This window comes from Ostrinia furnacalis, unplaced genomic scaffold, assembly GCF_004193835.3.
Source record: "Ostrinia furnacalis isolate ACB-3 unplaced genomic scaffold, ASM419383v2 OfSCF5186, whole genome shotgun sequence".
In the NCBI taxonomy this organism is placed as follows: domain Eukaryota; kingdom Metazoa; phylum Arthropoda; class Insecta; order Lepidoptera; family Crambidae; genus Ostrinia; species Ostrinia furnacalis.
The window spans coordinates 52,555-73,798 of record NW_021135425.1 but is presented as its reverse complement, the minus strand read 5'-3'; the positions used below and the strand labels follow the sequence as shown (position 1 = coordinate 73,798).

At 38.3% G+C, this 21,244-nt stretch overlaps 1 protein-coding gene and 1 long non-coding RNA gene across 2 annotated transcripts; both read left to right on the top strand.

Annotated features, from left to right (window-relative positions):
- Positions 1-760, top strand: LOC114360833 (uncharacterized). The gene is made up of 2 exons (XR_003656540.1): positions 1-193; positions 436-760. It is a non-coding gene; the product is annotated as an uncharacterized LOC114360833 (long non-coding RNA).
- Positions 761-5,138: 4,378 nt separating this feature from the next.
- On the top strand, positions 5,139-20,930 carry LOC114360836 (EF-hand calcium-binding domain-containing protein 1). The gene is made up of 5 exons (XM_028315658.1): positions 5,139-5,308; positions 11,090-11,159; positions 11,256-11,436; positions 16,551-16,661; positions 20,580-20,930. Exons 1-5 carry the CDS (start codon positions 5,188-5,190, stop codon positions 20,763-20,765), a joined length of 669 nt encoding a protein of 222 aa, XP_028171459.1. The 5' UTR covers positions 5,139-5,187; the 3' UTR covers positions 20,766-20,930.
- Positions 20,931-21,244: the final 314 nt, after the last annotated feature.

Here is a 21,244-nt window from a genome sequence, read left to right as displayed (position 1 = left end):
CAGTGACTCGGTCGGCTACAGTGGCTCAGTCATGTTTCGACCTGAAGGCATAGGAATATATATTTGTCTCTTTTACCGATTCAAAGGTCTTTGTACCCGAACACGTTTAAACCAGTTTGCTCGCCGGTCAAGTGCCGTGCGGAAGGGTGAGGGAATGTTTTTTGTTTTCGCGCCCTCTAAATTACATTCTAAGGTGAGTTTCGATTGTTTTCATATCTTTGTTTGTTGCTATAGGTAATAGCCGTTATATTTATCGGATAGTAGGTCTTGTATCAATTGTCTTTAATCCGAATTTTGACTAATTTGTTTTACATCTTGGTTTTTTTGATCAAATATTTACAAAATGGCGTAGAAGTACACAGTGACTCAATTTTAATACTTTATACGAATTCAATATTTTATAACTGTAAATCGAATTTTGTTTTTTATTCACAGAATGCCACGGAAAAAAACCGACAGAAAAATAGGGAAAAAATAAATAACGAAGAGATTGAGATGACTTAAGATCTTATAGGTAGCAATAAAAGTACTAAGAGTCGTGTTGAATTGTTGATTATAATAAGAATAGCTTGTGCAGTTTTGTTATTATTTCTAATAAAAAACTACGCGGAATGGGCATTTTCTTTTCATATAAATACTGCCTTACCACGTTAATACTGTGTACCACGGTAGTGAGTCAGTGTGTACACCTAGTAGTCCACAGTGGCTCAATTATCATTTTTTTGTTTTAGGTTCCTAATTTGACATAAGTAGTAAATAATGTAGAATCATGAGTGCTCAGTTACAGTTCAATAGTGTATCTAAAATGTGAGAAAATTTTAGGCCAATATTAAAGCGATATCTATTTTTATTAAGCTTCGAAAAAAAAGTGAGTCACTGTTGCCTCCCTGACCCTAGACATGCCGGCTGGAGCTGAGACAAGAGATCTAATTACACAGGTTTGATAAGTAGGTAAAACTCAGTTTGATGTTCCGTGAGCCTTGTAGAAAGACTACAAAATAAAATAGAAAAGAATAGAATAATGCTTTATTAGGGCTAGTTACAAACAAGTTAACCATAAGTAAAATTTTATAAAAAAAAATAAAACCGACTCCAAAAAACCTACTTATTTCTTGCTTTTTAGTTAACTAATTATTACCTTGATGTTACTACTGAAGGTAGGCAGTACACTGAGACAAAAAAAAATTGGTTCATAATCGGCGGAGATATTGCGTATAAAAAAGTTCATCCCCAATTTTCCACCCTTGTGGGTGAAATATTTTCTTCAAATTCGCATGAAACCACCCTTTTGANCGCGACTAACCTAGCTACGCGGCCGATGTTCGTTTCTGGGCATATCGCGGAGACACGCGCCACGCCCCCGTTTCACATCTATTCCCTTCTATGATCTGAGATGAATACTCATACGATGTAGGTCAGTTTTCTAACTTACTCTTCAGCTAAAGTTCATCTAAACTTATTTGCCTTTTGATTTTTTTAGCTGTCCATCAACGGAGTACCTACTCGTAATTCTATCGCTGACCACTATGCTCATGAAAACTATTAATTACCTTTGAGAATCATCAAAATAGAAAATGGGCTAACGTTTCATGCAGTAATGCAAGTGACATGAAAAGGGCGTATGAACAGCGACAGATTCGTAAGGCTAGCATTCTGAAAACTATGTATTCTTCAAATTGAACGAAGTGCATGTGCACGATATGTAATTAAATTACTCTTTTGTAAACCTTTAATAATTTTCTTTTGTTTAAAATGTCTCACACGTTGCAAGTTATTGCAAGTCTTTATTTTTGTTAATACAGTGTAACTTCGTCTGCAAAATCAACGATAAATACCTTTTGTTCTGCCCAAAGCGTTTATAAAAGTAAAATTGCTCATTTAACGCGTCCCGGGCCCAGACAAGCACCCTTCTTAGCGTCAACATGGTTAAAAGTCTAAGTATAAATAAAATTGTCCTACGAAAGCTCCTTCCGCACCAACGCTATAAAAGTGTTTTGCCACTCAAATAGTAGGTACTACGTGGTACTACTACCTATTCGTAGATACGCGTGAATAACTGAGATTTTAGGTATATAACGCCTCTGTGGTCTGGTGATAACATGCTAACAGAGGTTCAATTCCCAGGTGTAGAGTCTAACTTTGTTTAGGACATTTATTCAGGTCCTTACTTTTTTTCGGCCGAGCCCCTAGAAAATTAGATTCAGCCACATACCTTCTGACTACACTTTTGCGAATTGAGTTTGTTCAACCCACAGTCCCATACAGTTAAAAAAATAAGATTGTACTATTTTTATAAGCTTTTCCTAATTTTCCTTGCCCCGGTGACTTTTTTTTTTTTTTTTTTTGAAGGGACGCGCGCTGGTAGCTTGAGGAGCTTTTCCAGCTTCACCGGGCAGAGTGGCGAGTACAGAAGGTACTCTAGCCGTTTGGCGATCGTCGGTGCGCGTGCCGACGAGGCCGAGTGTGGGCTACTGGAGCTGGTACTACGTACATAATAATATAATCATACCAACTAAATGATTGAAAAATGACTTTCTTTTGATGGAAGCCTTCGTCCTCTTTTTTGATGTTGGCAATATGTAATTGTACACGTCGAGGCCAACTTGATTTCTGCTATTTTCAAGTTTCAAGTGAGACGAGTTACAAAATGGGACCAAGTGGGATAGGATTTGGGTTACTTAAATAAATGATATAATGAAGGATTGTAGATGATACCCCTTCCCACCCTTTGAGACTCAGTACTACGAGTATGGTTAATAATGGTTGGGTGGTTGATAATCCATCATTATTACACATTAATGTCGTCTAAACACAACTTTTAGAAAATAAAACGAAACTGCTATCATGACGCTTCACACTCCCGCCAAGATGTCCGATGGAAACCTTTCATAATAATAATAATATATAATATAGTCTTTATTTCAGGCTTTTACATCCCATATCTTAATAATAAATTTTCAAAAAATGTAGGTTGTCACGTTGGAGACAATAATTATAATTACCTAGTACATAACATTTATAAAAGGACAATGGGCAAAATGGTACCCGGCTCCAATAGATATGTGTCTAGTATCGTTTGAAAGGTCTTACCAAGATGANACCCTCTCCGGACCCTTGCCAGCGCGAAAAATCATTAATTCTGATTTTTTCACATTGTATTTCATGCCGTGTGTGGAGGCGAACCTTTCACAGACGGCAAGAAGTTTACGCAGGCCACCTATTGAGGGGCTGAGAAGCACCATGTCGTCGGCATAGCTGAGGTTGTTGAAACAAACACCCTGCACATGACAACCGAGTCCGGTGCCTCTCAGCTCCTCAATCAGGTCATTTACGAATAAGTTAAACAGGTCCGGCGAGGTAAGTCCACCTTGACGAACGCCGCACTTTAGTCTATAGGCACTAGAGTGCGCGTCGCCCCATCTCACACAGTTAGTTTGGTTCCCGTACCAGTACCTGAACAGGTCCACTGTACGTTTAGGCACGTGCGATTGTTGCATTTTTGACCACAATAAATTATAATTTACCAGGTCGAAAGCGCGGCTTAAGTCGAGAAAGCATGCGTATACTGAGGTATCACGGGTGTTATAATAATTAATCGCGTGCTTTAAACATAATATAGCGGAATCCGTCGCGAGGCCCGGACGAAAACCAAACTGAGCATCACTCACGCGTACATATTTCGCCAGCTCAGGCTGCATTAGCCTCTCCAAAATCTTACCTATAACTGTACCCAGGGATATAGGTCTATAGTTACTAACGCTGGACAGGTCACCGGTTTTATTTTTTGCAATAGGTACTACTACCGTTTTCATCAGGGCGTCAGGGAGATAGCTACTATCTAAACACATGTTATATAGTTGACTAAGTAGGAGATATATCTCACCACTTGCATACATAATATGTTCCAAGCTAAGACCGTCGTGACCGGGTGACTTCCCGCGCTGCATCGCGCGCACCACCCGCGCCACCTCCGCGGGTGTAAAGGGCCCGGGCGGGAGCGCGGGCGGCGCAGGCGACGGCGCGGGACGTGCGTCCGCACGCGGCGACGGCGCAGTGCCCAATGACTCCTCTACCGGGACCGGTTCCGCTTTAAAATGATTACTAAACAAGTCAGCGATAGCCACAGGATCACTGACATTGTTTACATTATTGGGAAGTCTTTGTTTATGCTCGGTAGATTTGGTCGCGCGCCAAAATTTAATAAAGTTTTTATTAGCCCTGTGCATAGTTATTATATTCATTTTTATAGACTCCTGATTTTCCTGACACCACTTTAATTTGTTCTTAAAAGATTTTCGAGTTTCACGCATATTATCGTATAAACTACCGCTCGTAGGCTTACCACACTCCAGCCATTCCCTGAAACATGTCCTAGCCCTATAGTGCAAACTACTGACGTGGTAGTTCCACCCGGTGACCTGCCCACGGCTAGTCCTACCACCGGAGCGCGAAGAGGAAATTGAAGCTTCCTGTAAAATAGAGACTATATTACTGTATAAATAATCAATATTTTTAAATATATCATTTTTGTGACTAGAAACTGACTTTAATTCATTAAAATGCTTAAAACAGTATTCCCCATNCCGGTTTTGTTTTTTGCAATAGGTACTACTACCGTTTTCATCAGGGCGTCAGGGAGATAGCTACTATCTAAACACATGTTATAGTATAGTTGACTAAGTAGGAGATATATCTCACTACTTGCATACATAATATGTTCCAAGCTAAGACCGTCGTGACCGGGTGACTTCCCGCGCTGCATTGCGCGCACCACCCGCGCCACCTCCGCGGTATAATTAAGACAAGACATAATACGAAAAAGTATAGCAAGCCAAATAAAAGTTTGTAAAATTTAAATTAATTTACCAGAAATTCTTAGGCTGAGTTGCACCACCTAACTTTTACCGTAACTATAACGATAACCAGGGTATTTTGTATGGAGTTTGACAGATTTTTGACGATTTTTAAAGTCAAAGTAAGATGGCGCAACTCAGCCTTATAGTGAAAATGGTGAAAATAATTAGGTAAACCTCCATCTTGAAAGTCGTTGAAAGTACTATGTTTACTGTCAAATCTGTGACAAATAATTTGACAATTGACATGTACATTACTGTCACAACATCACCATCTAACCTGGATAATAAATTATTGATTTTAGAAAAAATAATTTAAAAATAACTATACAAAATGTCTGCTTCTTTAGATTCAGATCTGGATCCCATGGAAGAGATTCGCTTCCGGAAAAAACATGGCGCAATGTGGATCGACATACAAAAGGAAACGCATTTCACTTTCGACGAACTGGAACGTATGTATAAATAATATACTTATTTCATAGCTATCCTCAGAGCTTTAAATATTATGGCGCTGGATGCAGGCCGCTACCAACCGTGCGATGTGGAAGTCATTGGGGGAGGCCTACATTCAGCAGTGGACATCCTATGGCTGAAATGATGATGATGATGATGAAAATACTAACATAATATTATGTCCCCTGCGGAGTTTGAACCCCCATCTACCAGTAACTAGGTATAACGTCTTCTGAGTTTTATTGAATTCTATACTACGGTACCAATAAGGTTTTTCACAAATTACTACCTTTCATTATTATTCATTTGCTCATGTGAATTAATTAACGGTCAAGGTCGCAAATGATTATTGTTTATGAATGTCGAAACATATCGAATTAATTAAAATTACATGCACTGATGAAACTAACAGATGAATAACTAATTGATGCTTCGAATGAAATTAATATTGCGTATTTTATTTAATGATATTGTATGAAAGGACTTCATCCACGTTTCATATATTTTTGGTCCAAAATCAAAAGTGCCGGCCAAAAAAAAAAGTGCTGTATTCTGACAGAATAAGTCTGCCTTAGCATTTGTTACTATGGCACCAAAGCCGTAGCTCCACTGTGCGTCGAGTACTTGAGATCTAAAGTCATCGACTATTCATACATTTTTTGTTCAAAATCAAAAGTGTCGGCCAATAAAAAAAAGTGCTGTATTCNCACATTTACACCCATACTCATTAATTTGGTCAATATTTCTACGACCCCATATTATACCCTTTCTATTATTATTATCGTATTTTGGCATATCATTAGTATTACATATCACAGGCAAACCAGTCACATTACATGATAAAATCAAAGGGAAGTGGTCCGACCACTGCACATCACACATAATATTCACTTTTTGCACGGTATCATAGGCAGACTGCGTAACCAGGCAGTGGTCTAACCACCTTCTGGACCCGTGGGACTCGCTGATGAATGTAAAAGTTTCCGAGTTGGTACCCAGAAATTCCACATCCGCACATGTCCACAATTGTTCCGCACAGAACGAGAGTAGTTCGCCACCAAATCTAGATCCAGGGTGTGCATTGAAATCTCCCATTATATAGGCTGCCTCAATTTCGCATTCCTCAATTATTGCACTTATATTTGCCAGGATATCCGTAAATTCAGTCAGATTTTCTTCTTCGTCGACAGGCATGTAGATGTTAAATATCAAGAAACGTCGTTCTCCATTCCCAACCTCTATAGCAGATATTCGATTTGAGGTACAGTTAATAATTTTTACCTCTTTACATACTGACGTTCGCCATAGGATAGCCAGGCCCCCGTATGGTCTCCCACGCAGCACCCCAGCTCCACTATCGACCGAGGACTTAGCGAAAGCTCCAAAGTCAGGGTCTATGTTCTGGACAAAGCCAAGGTCATGCTGAAGCAACCATGTTTCCTGGAGGACGACTACATCCACGATCTTACATAGCTCACGTACATATTCAACTGAACGCTTCACACTTTTACAGTTGAATGTCGCTATATTTATTGTACTATTATGTTGTGGTGTACTATTCATTACAGTTGTTTTGTAGTGCGGTAAGAAACGTAACGCTCCTTATAACGCCTGAACACCAACCCGGATGGCCAGAAATCCCCACGCAGAAACCTGTCAAGTTTACTGCTGAGAATCTCAATTTTAAACGAGTTAAACGTTGTCTCGCGGCTTTGCTTAAGCATCTGTATACTACGGCAATCCTCGCCCATATCCCGAATATGGCATTTTATATCATCCTCAGAAACATCTTTTGTAAATCTTGAGACGTAAATACAACTTGTTGATTCCGCCACTCGTATTCTGTTGCAGTTTTCTAACGTTCCTCTCATATTGGTTATTCGCTTGCTGCGTTTTTTGTGTATAACTGCCTGGAAGTCAGAATCGTCACTAATGCGTATACTTTCTGAGTCTAATTTCCCTTGCGTTAACTTACACGCCGACTGAGTCTTCACTATAATGTCCCTATAGGTAGGTATCGACGATCCCTCACCGTGCGGGCCGTGCGCTTGCGCCATAGCTGTTTCACCGCTTGCGCGGGACGGTTGTGCAGGTGTCTTTGAGAGAGCGCTGTTCATAGAACTCGTACTCGGGACACCGCAACTTGCCTCCTCCATTTGCGATGACGTCATTGACTGTGTGGATGTGCGTTTGGATCTTTTTGGTGTTGACTTGGTCATTGTGTTTCTAGCTAAACGTAATTGTTTAAGCTCGTCATTAATACTCTTTAAGTCATCCTTAGATATCAAACTGTCTCTTAATAAATTAAGTTCTGTTTTTAGTTGGGTCATATCCTTGAGAAGTCGGGAGACATCAATATGGTCAAATGTAACAGGTGGTAGCCTGTTCAAGTCCTTGGCCACAAATTGGGGATGTTGGTCAGGGTCAGTTTCCTTCAGTAATTTAAGGATATCTTTTAGGTTTTTCTTCTTCTTGTCCTCGCCTTTTCTAGTTACGATTCTAGATCCATCCGATATTGAGTCGTGTAAAATTGCTTTCGCAACTTCAATTTCTTCGTCAGAATAGTTAGAGGCACATATCTGCACTACACTGAGCTCGTCAAGAACATCCAGTTTATTTTGAACAAAAGTCAATAACTCGTTAACTATCATATTACTAGTCATTATTACGATTTTGCAGTATAAATAACGTACGTGCGCGCATACTATTACATGATCAAAGTTAAATATTACGCGCGCGACCGCTCGTCACTGTTACTGCGCGAGGACTTATTAGACTTATTTCTGCGGTTTCCTTCCTNTTTATTCGACATATTTGAGTTAATACGCCAGACTGTGACCTCGGACTCAATATCAACTTAATTCTTAGATTTATTGACAACATTGTTTTAAATTTAGAGTCATAAAACTATTGTGAGACACCGTCATGGATTTGGTCCATATTTGGTTGTGTCTTCGGGTTAATCTCGCTTTCACCTCTTTTCTAGCACTCCTTCAAAAGCCCCTTTATTAGGGTTCCGTAGTCCTGACAAGGAATCCTTGTAATATCCTGGCGAGTACAGCAGCATAAGATCAAACCCATTCATCCATTTACGAATATTGAATATATCAATCCAGCTCAGTCCAGTGCTAATGGATGACTGTTCAGTTACGGGTCCCATGATAAATTGAGTTGGGGCTATGCGTCAAGTTTGAGAGCTTACGGAAGTGGTCTTGGCAGACATAGGATTCCGATAGTGCTGCTGCATCGAAATGAAATATCGCTGTATCTTACACGAATGTCTTCGAGAATTAGAACCTTGGTGACATTGATGCGGCTCGTGCCTAGGGCAAGTTATAAAATCGAACGATATTTTGCAAACTTGGCTTGATGCAACATGTCTATGTTTAAAGTGACTAACGAAGGAACTGTAACTTTTTCAGTATGTTTCATTTCTACTTAGTAGGTTTATACGGTAGTAGAGCGGTGCTCGAGAGAACTTTATTTAGTTATGTGGTACTTTATGATCCTTAAGAGAGCTAAAAAGGTAGCCCTTAACACCGAAATGTCTGTTTGATTGGATTTTTATATCTCATCTTAATTAAAGAAACCAAGATTCACCCCAATCTCATTTTTTAAGATTCCGTAATACGCATTTAGAATGAGTTTGATTAATCTAGCTGAAACCAGTTAATTCTTGGTCCGTGGAAAAGGGGCTTTTACTATTTGCATATTAATAGCATGTTCTTGGTGAAAGCGATTTTTTGCATTTAGATTTAAAAAGATTTGTCCTTAAGGAATCTTTTAGATCGTCGGGTTGTTATGTACTCGTATTTAATATACAAAATAGCAGGTCCCCTAATAGGGTCAAGTCAAGCAGAAGTGCAGTCCAGACAAGTGTTAAAAACTTCATTATCTCAATAAGTGTATTAAATTTCATAGAACCTTACTTATGTTTGTTGAATTTTAAATTGATTAAATAACTTAACCTTATTTATTTATTTAAAATATGTATTTAACCGTTACTTCTTTGAATAGTGTCTTATTAAATCTCTTGAGGTTTGGAGGAGATTGTGATATTACATTAACATCCAAACAGTACTTACAATGACTATAAGTAATTATCATGTTTACCTACTGATCTTAGATCAACGTTTTGACTGTAAGAGCTTAACAATACAATACACAAGTACTCAAAAGCATATCGGATACACGTGTACATTCTCACCGGACCTTGAAACCACATTGTTTACGTTTCTGCAAAATTTGACGGTCAAATAATTTCACTGAAAGCAGAATAATTGTCATATTGGCTATATGCTACTAATTAGCGTGCACATCCGAATTCAGCGAAAAGCAATGTTCTGTGCGGTATCCATCACGATCAGAGCTCCTATTATGGTCATAATACTTTACAGATAAAAAAGTTCACTTTAAGTTTCGGTGTCATCGCTGCATATTGACCAAGGGCATCGGTCAAAACTACTTTTGACTGGAAAAATCAGTCAAGTGTTATTTATTGACCAAGGGCATCAAACGGGACTATTCCCACCTCTCGTTCCCACCACTGCAACTCCTGTGTAGCCAGGATCTACAGCTTGACCAAGGGCATCAGTCACAACCACTTTTGACTAATTTTTGCAGTCACAAGTAGGTAGTTTTGACCGATTATAACAACCCTAGAAAAACAATAATTAAAATTGGCAATACATAATTAAAACTAATCACTAATAATTAAAAGATTCCGTATTCACCATCATTGGTGCACGCCGCCAGTTAATTACGTGGATTGCAAACGCAGACGGCTGAAATCCGAATATCACATATCCGCGATATTACAGCTTCAATTTTCAATTCGAAGCATTTCAAGTTCAATGCCGATTGATTTTACTCAATAAGGCCCGGTTTCCACCAAGGTTGGCAAACTGGCAGTCTATTTCCATCAAAGCGTAGCGGAGAAGAGTGGAGCGGTGCGGATACGAGAGGAGATGTCGTGTGAGCTGTGCATAGCTGTCAGCTGTCAGTCTATTGCTATCAATGAAACACCGCACCGTTCCGCAAATCTGCGCACCGCTTCGCTCCTTTCCGCATCGCACCGCACCGTCACCGCTGTCAAATTCTATAGAAAAAACAAGTGTGCCCCACACTTCTCCGCTCTTCTCCGCTCGATCCATTTCCACTGAAGCGAAGTGGAGTGGAGATTATTCATAAAAATTCTCTGCTCCGCTGCACACCGCCCCGCCTTGGTGGAAACCGAGCCTAACAGGCGGCCGTGAATTCAGACATTGTATGTTTGTTTACACCGTCTGGTCGGATGTTTTCCAGCGAATAACTATTATTTCAATGAAAAATAAATCTTTTTCGCATTGACCCCGGCTTTTCGACGAATCCATGACAACTCTCTATCCGATGTAGGCCTTCGTGTTTGTTCATGAGAGGTGCAAAATTTTAAATGTTGAAATGTTATTGAAAGATTTTACTCATAAAAGGATATGAAATAGGCATTTTTTCATTCAATTATTATGAATTTAAATTTTTTATTAGGGTGTAAGGGCTTGATTGAACGTAAATGAATTAAATGAATGTTAGCTTATAGAACACTACCTACATATTGCTCGCGGCTTTGCACGTGCGCCCCATTTTATTAATTACAGACAGGACTCAGAAGATTTGGTTATAAAAAAAAAAACATACGGGTCGAATTGAGAACCTCCTCCTTTTTTTGAAGTCGGTTGATAATAGATCAGCCAGCAGAAAAAACAATAGATAGAAATTCCTTTAACGGACTGCTTTTGTTTCAGAAATAATGGTCATATTTTTCAAGATACAAAAGCGCGATGAGAAACCGGCGGGACACGATTTGATATCCAGGTATCTGAATGGCTGAAGCATCTGTAAATTTGTTGATTGTCTAAAGAGTGAATCTGAACTCTATTCTGAACCCTATTGACATGATTACGTCCACAGAGCTCACTTCAGGGATGTCCTACACACAGGCCTCGGCATGACAGACGCGTACATGATGGAGCGGGTGATGGTAGCCCTGGATCGAGGGACCTCCCCCTACGTCACCATGGCCACCTTCGCCAAAGCCCTCTCCCTCTACCTCCGCGGCGATCTTGAAGAGAGGATCTCCTACGCATTCACTGTGAGTGCTTAAATTGAACACGGCCTAAAACCAATTACAAATTGCCCTTTGAACACTGAGAGAACGGTAATTATATCTTATACATGCGATTTGTCGCGTAAAAGTATGTAATATTGTCATAAGGTAAATGGGGCTCTCGAATATTAGGGTAATGAAATGAAGTGTTGCAAAAGTACCTTGGCTTTGTTATATTTATTTTCGGATATAACTCTACAAATTAAATCATAAATCGTTGGGTCGAATCACGTGAATCAAAAGAAAGGCTATTTTTAACATTTAAAAAAGTACCTTAGTATTACGGCATGATGAAATTGCCGAAAAGTATTTGCTCCCACATTTCAAAGTAATATATGTATATGCGTGATGCAGATTCTCTTGAAACTGGGAATTCATTGTTTTGCTTAAATTAGTTTTTAATAACTTAAATAGGGTGGGTGTACCAGTAACAAACCGAATAAGCGAATTTTTAAAAGTAATTTTGATATTGTGACTCAATTATTACAACAATAATTGCAAAAAAAAAAAACTACTCCTTGTATATATCGTAGAATCAAGTAGCTTATTCTAATTTTCTTAATAGCTGTAAGGTTTATTTTTATTTAACAATCAATGTGGAAAGTCGCAATGCGCCTAAGATTGACCAGATCGTACCAAGTCGTGTTTGTCGCTTTTATTTATGACTAATTATTGGTAGAAGTACGGCAGTGCTACCAAACGTAACAAAAGTGGCGGGAAATTCGACAGATTGTCAATATTTTGATGTGAAATTAGAAATGGTGTACTACTGGTTCCTGGTGTGGGACTGTTGCACCCACCCTACCTCTTTAATTAAACTTAGTTAATAATATTACTATTAGTCTTGTATTCACATTGTTCAATCCCATTTAAAAGAAATTTGGTTGGGCTGGGTCCACACATCCCCCCACAATCACCTCGGTTCGGGGGATAGAATAATAAGACTAGAAAAGGAACTTGATTACACATTTGTACGAAAACAAAACACCGATGTTATTTGTTTCTTAGAACGTGTGTTAACACAAGGATGTCTATTAACTAAACGAAGGAAATTGGGCCAAATAGAATTCCTGGAGGATACAAAGACGCGATTGCCATTTGCGAATAATACAACACAAACCGGAATGGTTGAAACATTTTTCAATTTCATGTACAAATATAATTAAGGCCGTGATTACATTAGCGCTTGCTGGCGTGTACGGTGCGAGCATTCGCGTGCGTGAGTGCAAAGAATGAACGATCTAATATTATCATTAGTTACAACGGATTGGAAAAGTAAAAATACACTGGCTAAGAATATAAAAAGGAAGGCTTTAGGTTTTTTTATTTTATTTTGCTAAAATGTTAGAGTCGATGTGAGATCAATACATTCAAGATGTTAAATTATAGAGAATAGATAAACAGATTTAAACATGGCGCTCACGCCGCGAGCTTATCACGATTGCCTTTTGTTATGCTCGCGAGGAAGGCTCACGCACCCAGTAAACGCGTAGTAGTGTAATAGTAGCTTAAACGTCATATAAAAATAGTCAATAATAAATCAAATGTGTATTAAAATGTTCACCACTTTTTGAAAAAGAAAATGATTTAATATGAAACTGTTGCTATTTTAGTTTGGATGGACTTCAAAGTTCGTTCAATCAAATCAGCCTAGAGTTACCCACGCAGGAATCTCGGCCCCCAGCCAGAGGGCATCCCCCACACACTGCATCAAAGCAAAATAATGAATATTTGTTGAGCCCTAACCTGAAAATATTCTGAAATAGAACGCTAACATTATAACGGATCCAATGTCAAAAAACAGACAGATTATTTCAAATAAAATAGAATCTTCGTCCCACTTACGAAAACAAGTCGTATGGAGCTACCTAATCACGCAATATTTTTTCTTGCCTGTCCAGGGAATTCAAGATTTGTAATATAATTCATGGTGCCTGTTATTTGTGTAATTGTGATAATTGATAAGACTTGGCAAAGGGTCTCGAATGACGTAAGAGCTATAGTTGTAGTGATCGAGGATAAGACAAAACAAGGTTTCAAAAATAACGACGACAAATTGGTATATTTCTTTACTAAAGGAATCTCGAATCGACTTACAAAGAGCCAATTAATACTTAGTGAAAATAAAAAAAACTTTTACATTCTCTGAATCAGCAATAATACATCGGTTGTTCACTGATTGTTTGTTGGTATACAGTGAAAACAATGCTGGATGCTCACGTATGGACTTTATTAATATTTCCAATGTTTTGTACAACCTTTTGCAGAATAAACCAACTGCAGCAGTTACGATAGGACCCCTACTAATGAAATCAACTTTATATTAATCCATTTTAAGCTATCTCGTGATTTTAGTAGCTTTTCAGTGATACCTAAAATGTAAATTCGTTAATACTACTTATAATGTCAATCTAAGAGTCTATTTGTTGAAGAGATTTTAGCCAATTTATTATTCAACGAAGCTTTTTAGACCTCTTAATAACGATAATAGTGTCGCAAAATTAGTTCTTAGTTGTAAAGCTGTTGAAAATTTAACATTAGCTACTTAATTGAGTATCTAAGTAATTAATTCCTACGTCTTATTGTGATGTTTGTTTTTTCATAGTGTAAAAGTATGAAACGTTAAATTATATCTTTTTTCTATGGGAAAGCTCAGATTTGATAGCAACTACTTTTAATTGAATCTGAGTTGGCATGGAACTATACGTAATTAGTATCTTAACCCTTTCTCCTCGTGTCTGAATTGTTAGCCATTAAGTAAACACATTTCCCATAGTAGCTGATTTTGTACTTTATTGAGACATGATATGAATATTTTTCTATAACCCTTTGTTCTTTCGTTCGTTTCAGCCGAATGACGTCCACTGCTAGACAAAAGCCTCCCCCAGTAATATAATCTTTATTTAGGGGTTTTACATAATGCTATACGAGATTGGTTCCAGTGGTAGGCACCGTGGTCATGGCCGTGAATCTCATCGCTTAATAGGCCGTGTTTCAGGCGCGTGTCGAATTTAATGCGAGGGATTATTCAATTACTAAAATAGAGAAATACGAGGGGCGGCTGAAAAGTTTTGAGCCTAGGGTATTAAAAATGCCGGTAGAAAAGTATAAAAAATATATTTTTCTATTTAATCTCCCTCTACTACAACGGACTTCTTACATTTGTGAATAAGAGCATTTAACCCACTGAAAAAAAATTCGCAATCTTTGCCTTCGAAATGAGCCTATAACGCCGCCTTCATTTCTTTGTCACTCAAAAATCTTCGTTCCTGGAGGTCTTTTTTCCAATTTGAGAATTAGACAAAATAGCTAGGGATTCGGACTAAACTGTGTGGTGGGTGATTAATTTCTTGAAATCCAGTTTTACCCGGGGCAAGCCATGCAACATGCGCGGTTTGCGCGGGCGAATTGTCTTGCAATATCAGATTTCCTTTCGCCAGTTTGCCTCTTAATATTTCAACAACCACTTGACGCACTCTTATCAACAGTACAGCATAATAATCCACGTTTATTGTAGTTTTTTTAAGTAGGTAGTCAATGAATAAAATTCCTTCACAATCCCAAAAATAGTGGCTGTGAGCTTGGGTGTCGATGGCTCCACTTTGAATTTCCGCGGCGGTGTTTTCCCTTTTGAATCCATTGCATTGACTCTTATTTTGACTCTAGATCATACTGCCGGATCTATTATTTATCAATAGTGACAATGTGAGAAAAAAAATTGTTAGGATTATGGCCAAAGATGTCCTAAAACTCCTGCGAAGTTGTGACTCAACGCTGGTTGTCAAGCGTCGTGAGCATTGTTGGCACCCATCGCGCGCACCCCTATTTCATGTGCAAATGAGTATGAAAAATATCGCCGATACGTTCCTTGCTAATGCCTATGGCTTCAGCTATCTGTCACAGCTTAATTTGCTAATTTCTAAAGCAAGATTCCTTAAATTTTCATTTTTTTATTGGTTAATGGCGAAATCTGGCCGCCCTGACTTGCGGTCATCTTTTAGCGACTCCCTGCCATGCTTGAACTATCGGATCCAATCTTTCGTGATGGCAAATGAAGGCCCAGACTCCCCATAAACTGTAGACATCTCTTCAAATGTTACCGTCAGCGTTTTGTTCCTCTTTTTGAGGAATTTTATGACAACTGTGTACTTCAATTTCGTACATTGCGCTGATGACTGAGACATCATGATGTTTACGGATTAATTACTAAAAGCGTGATGACGCTAATGAAATGAAACTTTGTACATATACTAAGGGGGGTATTGGCTATTTAATTAAATTTAGCGCGAGTCAATAATAACACTTGAAGGTACTTAGGCTCAAAACTTTTCAGCCGCCCCTCGTATGAAAGGACGGAGGTAATCTCGTTGGTCGCATCACCGGGACGTGCGCTGCGAACGAAATCGAATGTGAACATTGTTTACCGAAATGAAGATGCATAATGCTAGTTTCTTACTTCACACGAGTTGGGATTTGAAAGAAAGAAGGATACATTTTATTACAATGGACATCACATAAATACAGGCAATTACATAGAGACATAAAGTGCCACATAATAGTTAATAAGAAAGTAAAACAAAAACAAGAGTGAACTGAGTAGTGCCACCTACTCACAATCAGGATGCCCACTGCAACGGGACCCCACTTAGCTTAATGCCGTGGCCCACGGTAACGAAGCACGACACTGGTTTTCAGTGTGCGGCGTTTGGATTCGGGTGATAATATTATGTCACTAGTTCAGATTAAAGTTACTCCCAGGAGTTTAAAATAGCTGATTTTGTTATTGAACCTTTCCTTCATTCTTTTTATTTTTACGCGCGACACTGGCCACCGAGAAACGTCATTCTTTTTTCGACGATTAATTTCGATACTCTTTTGCTTTTTCTCTCGTACGGCTCGAATTTTCACACAGTACATTTTCACGACACTATTTTGCAATTAATTTAAATATTTTCACGTGTTTAATACATTGTTGAATTTCTTTATTTATTTTAAAACAGTTACAATGAAACACGAAACACAAAATTTAGGCCTATCGACCTACTAACTAAAACTAAAATTGATACTATCTCCTATTAATTTGTTTTTTATATTCACAGTGCTATGATCTGCTGGGAGAGGGATCTCTTAGAAGAGAAACTATGTACCAGCTAATGAAAAAGAGTCTGGCCAAGGCTTCTCGAGATGATGACGTCGAAGAGGCAGTCAAGGTTAGTTCTGAAATAATTATACTAAACAAATAAAATAATTAAGTATGTAACTACTAGGCACACTGATAGTCCTGGTAGTAGGTACTTATATTAATGAGGATTTTCGCGATTGAAAAATCCGCCAGATGGCAATACGTAGTAGGGAGGTTTAAATGCTGCATGATTGGTGGATTTTGATATATCTGTCAATGTCATGTCAAAATCCACCAATCATGCAGCATTTGGACCTCCCGTCTACGTATTGCCATCTGGCGGATTTTTCAATCGCGAAATCCCTCATTTACAGTAAAATAATGTAGATTCCGTCAAGTAGCGCCATCTTAGATAATGAAAAAGAAAAGAAGGTAACCATTATGTCGAACACACTAGCGACGCCAGCGGCGTATCAGGTGATTTTCTATTTCAGGTTAGGCGCCTGAAGACTTTCTTAGCCTAGAGACGGCAAACATTGCTTACACTTACGTTCGAGCGCCGTCGATAGGTGGCGCTAGTAGTTAAAAATGAACGATTTCTAAGAAAGTTAAGATAAGTTGACCATTTTATGGATTCGCGAATATTACCTACTACTTACTTACTTAGTAAGAACGTAAAACGAGTAGATACGTAAAAATATATTTTGTCACTATAGTAAGGTACTTAGATAACTTTATGACTTTCAATAATTAATTTCTTAATTACTACCCCAATAAGGGAAGACGTTCATAAAAGTTTAAGCTATAGGGCCCGGTTTCCACCAAAGCAGAGAATACCGGAGCAGTGTCAGGCGGGCGACTTTTCTATATAATTTGACAGCAAAACTAATGAAATTACCTACATAATAATATTTCAATAAAAAGAAATTGAGGAAGCAAAGTAGGCTAGTTATGTCTAGGCGAGACAGTCTTCGGCCTAAAAAGAAAATTACCTTAGACGCCGTTAAAATAAGATCAAATTCCACTATAACGACTTCCAAGCAAATTCTATAAACTACCTCTATATTACATTTTGCACAGGAAACATGTAAGAAAATTCTTTTAGATTTTGACATAATCTTATTTCAGTGATACGGATCATCATCATCATCGTCGTACTAAATACTTATTATCTTATCAAAATGTTTTCTCTGTATGCACCTTAAATTTTGCATAATAATTAAGGCACGAAAATTATTTACTTTTGCCTTTCCTCCTCTCGTCTGTTCCAAGGTTGATACCAATTATTTAATACCCTATTTCTCCCTTTGATTGTATTTGAAGCATTTCAACACTGATCATTATCCGTTTATGCAGAAATGATACGGAAAATCTGATAGTTCAAGTACACCCACATTAAAACCAGACACAACTACGCAGTTGCACGTGCGGGCGAAACGGTGATCCATTTAACTGGTGCCCGGTTTTCTCTTGGAACTGAAAAATCCGATAATATCACTCGCCATTTTTTTGTTTTCAGCCAGGCCACGGCCACGGTCACGGTCCATTACGGCTCTGTTTACTAACAAAGCCCTGAAAAATGTTCAATAAATTCAATTCCGTTTTTGTCTAGATATGTGAGAGCCGTTTTTCAAGGTTTACAGCCATTTTCACAGGGTTGTAGCAAAGTTTCAGACATTCATGTAGACTTTGCATTGATTAAAGCTGTCATATTTTAATAAAGGCTGCCGATTAAGGGTGACCTAATGGGCTATCAGGGATTTTTTCACCAAGCGCTGAAAGTATTGCTTTAACTTAAATATTATGTGGTTAAAGTTTATCTAAACTCATCCTCAATATTTAAAGTATTTATTTAATCTCCTGTAAGAGTATAAAATATCAATATTTTGTTTAACAGGTGACAGTCTTTGTCGTATAAAAATAGGAGGAATAAAATATTATCTAAACAGAGCTACAGGACTTTTTGCTACGTAATTTAAAATGCTTCTGCGATAGGTAAACCAAGGAAGCTTTAATAAACTGCCTGTTGAGATAAAGGTTCGCCACAAAGTCAAGGTCACATGTGTAACATCTTACCTTATATCCATGAAATACGTGTGATTTTCAAGTGGCAGATCCGGCAACTTTGTCGGCAACCGCCGGTACAACCACGGCCAGCGGTATCCGACTCAAAATCAACATCAAAGGGACGTCATTCAAATATACGAATCTGTTATTGAAAAGCTACACGTGTCGCATGTTCACATTTCGATTCATTTCGGATTTGCGTATTGACCTTTGAAATTTAATACCAAATGTTTTCGTAGATTTAAAAAAAAACAGAACGATGCTAACTTCCACGAATGAGATCTCGAATTTGAATAAAATGTCTGGATGTTAAATAGCTTTGTCTGTAGAATTTGTGAATGCTTCTGGGATTTTTGGAGCATCAGTATGTTGGCTGTCTTCCTCGGGTTATATGAACAATATTTGTTGATTTATTTTACATACACTTTATTCGTGCATAGGTGAATTTTAAGCTGCAAATTATAGACAATGATATACAATTCGATCTCTACGACATCTATAAACCTGTGAAATATGTTTTTGTATATGTCATAGTCAAAGGTCGATATGCAGTCTCTTCGCGGAATGACTGGTCTATCCTAGGTTTGACCAAGACCAAGGCCTTCAGGCAAACCCCAAAGTAAATTCTTATTTCGGCCTTTGACTAAGTCAAACCTAGAAGTGCCTAAACGGTTCAGTCAAACGTCGAAACTAAAATAATCTGTTTCGGGCTCTGCCTAGTCAATCCTAAAAACGACTGACAGACTCGGTCAAAAGTAGACGGCAAATAGAAAACCAGGCATGATGTGTGAGTCAGATTCGCTCACGAAGGGTTCCGTGTGACTCTTTTGTTGTATGGGAGCCCCCTTAAATATTTATTTTATTTTAATTTTATGAATTATTTTTAAAATGCAACTAAAATTATGTGAATATTTCAAGGGTTCACCTGTTAACGTTTTTATTAATATCAAGTAAAAAACTGCAACAAGTTGTTTGCTGTATGGGAGCCCCCCTTAAATATTTAAGTATTTTATTGAATTATTTATTTTTTAAGTGAATGATTCATGAGATACGAGCCTGGTGACAGACAATATTTAGCGAAGTCATAATAATAGGGTCTAAACTCTTTATCCTTTAAGGTAACAGAACCCTAAAAATTAGTAATTAATCAAGATCGATCTAGAAACACTGACAACCAACCTGAGTACTGTATAAGTTTAGTTACTCGTACCTTCACCTAAAGAGATAGCTGCGCGTGCGCGTGAAAACCGACCGCGTCGTAACGCCTATGCAATGAGTTCGAGATCAGAATTAAGTATAGTTTAGTTTAGTCTTAATTCAGGTTTGACTAGTCAAACCCCGATTTCATTAAATTGAGTTTCGACCTTTGCCTGACCAAATTAGTTACTCCTAGGTTTGACTAACATTATTTAGTCAAAGGCCGAAATGTTTGGGCTTTGACTAAGACTTCTAGTCAGACCTGAGGATTGACTAGTCAAACCTAGGAGTGCCGGAACTTCGAGGTTTGACTATAACCTAAAGACGGATTTAACATTAAATATCATACCGCACAAATTCATTAAAGCTAATTTCGCTACGTTTCATATCTGCCGTATCGCCCGTATCTGTCTGTCAAATTTTAATTATTGTAAACTCACGAAAGATGAAAATGAATGAACACGAATTCACCACCGCATTGGGACAGGCAGTTCACAGGCATGACGTCACGCACCATTTCAACTTTTAATAACCATTATTATTTAACTATGAAAGAAAAAAAATATGTACGTGTCTAATATTTTCTTGATTTGTCTGATGGACAATATTAATTAAATTTTTGCAATCTAGCTTCGGTGAAGTCACTCGATGGCTCGAACTCGCTTCGCAAAAGTCACATGTTTGTCGCAAATGTCCCGATGTGAGTACGCATGACGTTAGGCCTACGTTTTGACATTGACAGGAGCTGGTAGACATCATCTTGAAGCGCATGGATGCCGACCTAGACGGCGTGATCAACTTCAAGGACTTCCACGACTCGGTTGTGAAGACCCCTCCGTTGCTGGAACTCCTGGGCTACTGCCTGCCAGAGAGGCCGGCGGTCTACTCCTTCTTGGGCACCTGGTGCCCGCATTGGCGCAAGATGTGATACTGACATTTGAAAATTGTAGATCAAATTACTTCTTTCTAGTTTATTTGAAAGCATCATAAAAGCCTTTTCAGTCTAGCGATTTGTTCGGTGATTTATCGATAAATCGCACTAACTACGCTACCAGTAAGTTGATAATCGCGGAGAGATTTCATCCGCAGAGATATCGTCAGTCAAATCGCTAGTGTGGAAGGGTATAGCATTGCTATACACTTACTGAAAATAAAATCTTGTTCATTTATACGTTTTATCTAATTACAGTAGGTGGCTCAAAATCACCAAGGTTGCGAATTTCAAAATCGGTTTTATGACAAAAAAAATTGCAAGCTATAATGATGACTATTAGTTTATACTGTTGCTTATTTTGTATATTTTTAAACCTTGACAGGGCAGCGCACACAATTCTTTATTTTTTTTGTAATATTGCTTAGTCGTAAATATCTTGCAGAAAACCATCAATTCGGGAACGTTTTCCTAAG

Excerpts from the sequence above, each read along its gene's own strand:
- LOC114360836 (XM_028315658.1), top strand. The coding sequence starts at position 5,188 with ATGTCTGCTTCTTTAGATTCAGATCTGGATCCCATGGAAGAGATTCGC. Across the intron at positions 5,309-11,089 it reads CACTTTCGACGAACTGGAAC|AAATAATGGTCATATTTTTC; the intron begins GTATGTATAAAT and ends CTTTTGTTTCAG. Across the intron at positions 11,160-11,255 it reads GGACACGATTTGATATCCAG|AGCTCACTTCAGGGATGTCC; the intron begins GTATCTGAATGG and ends TTACGTCCACAG.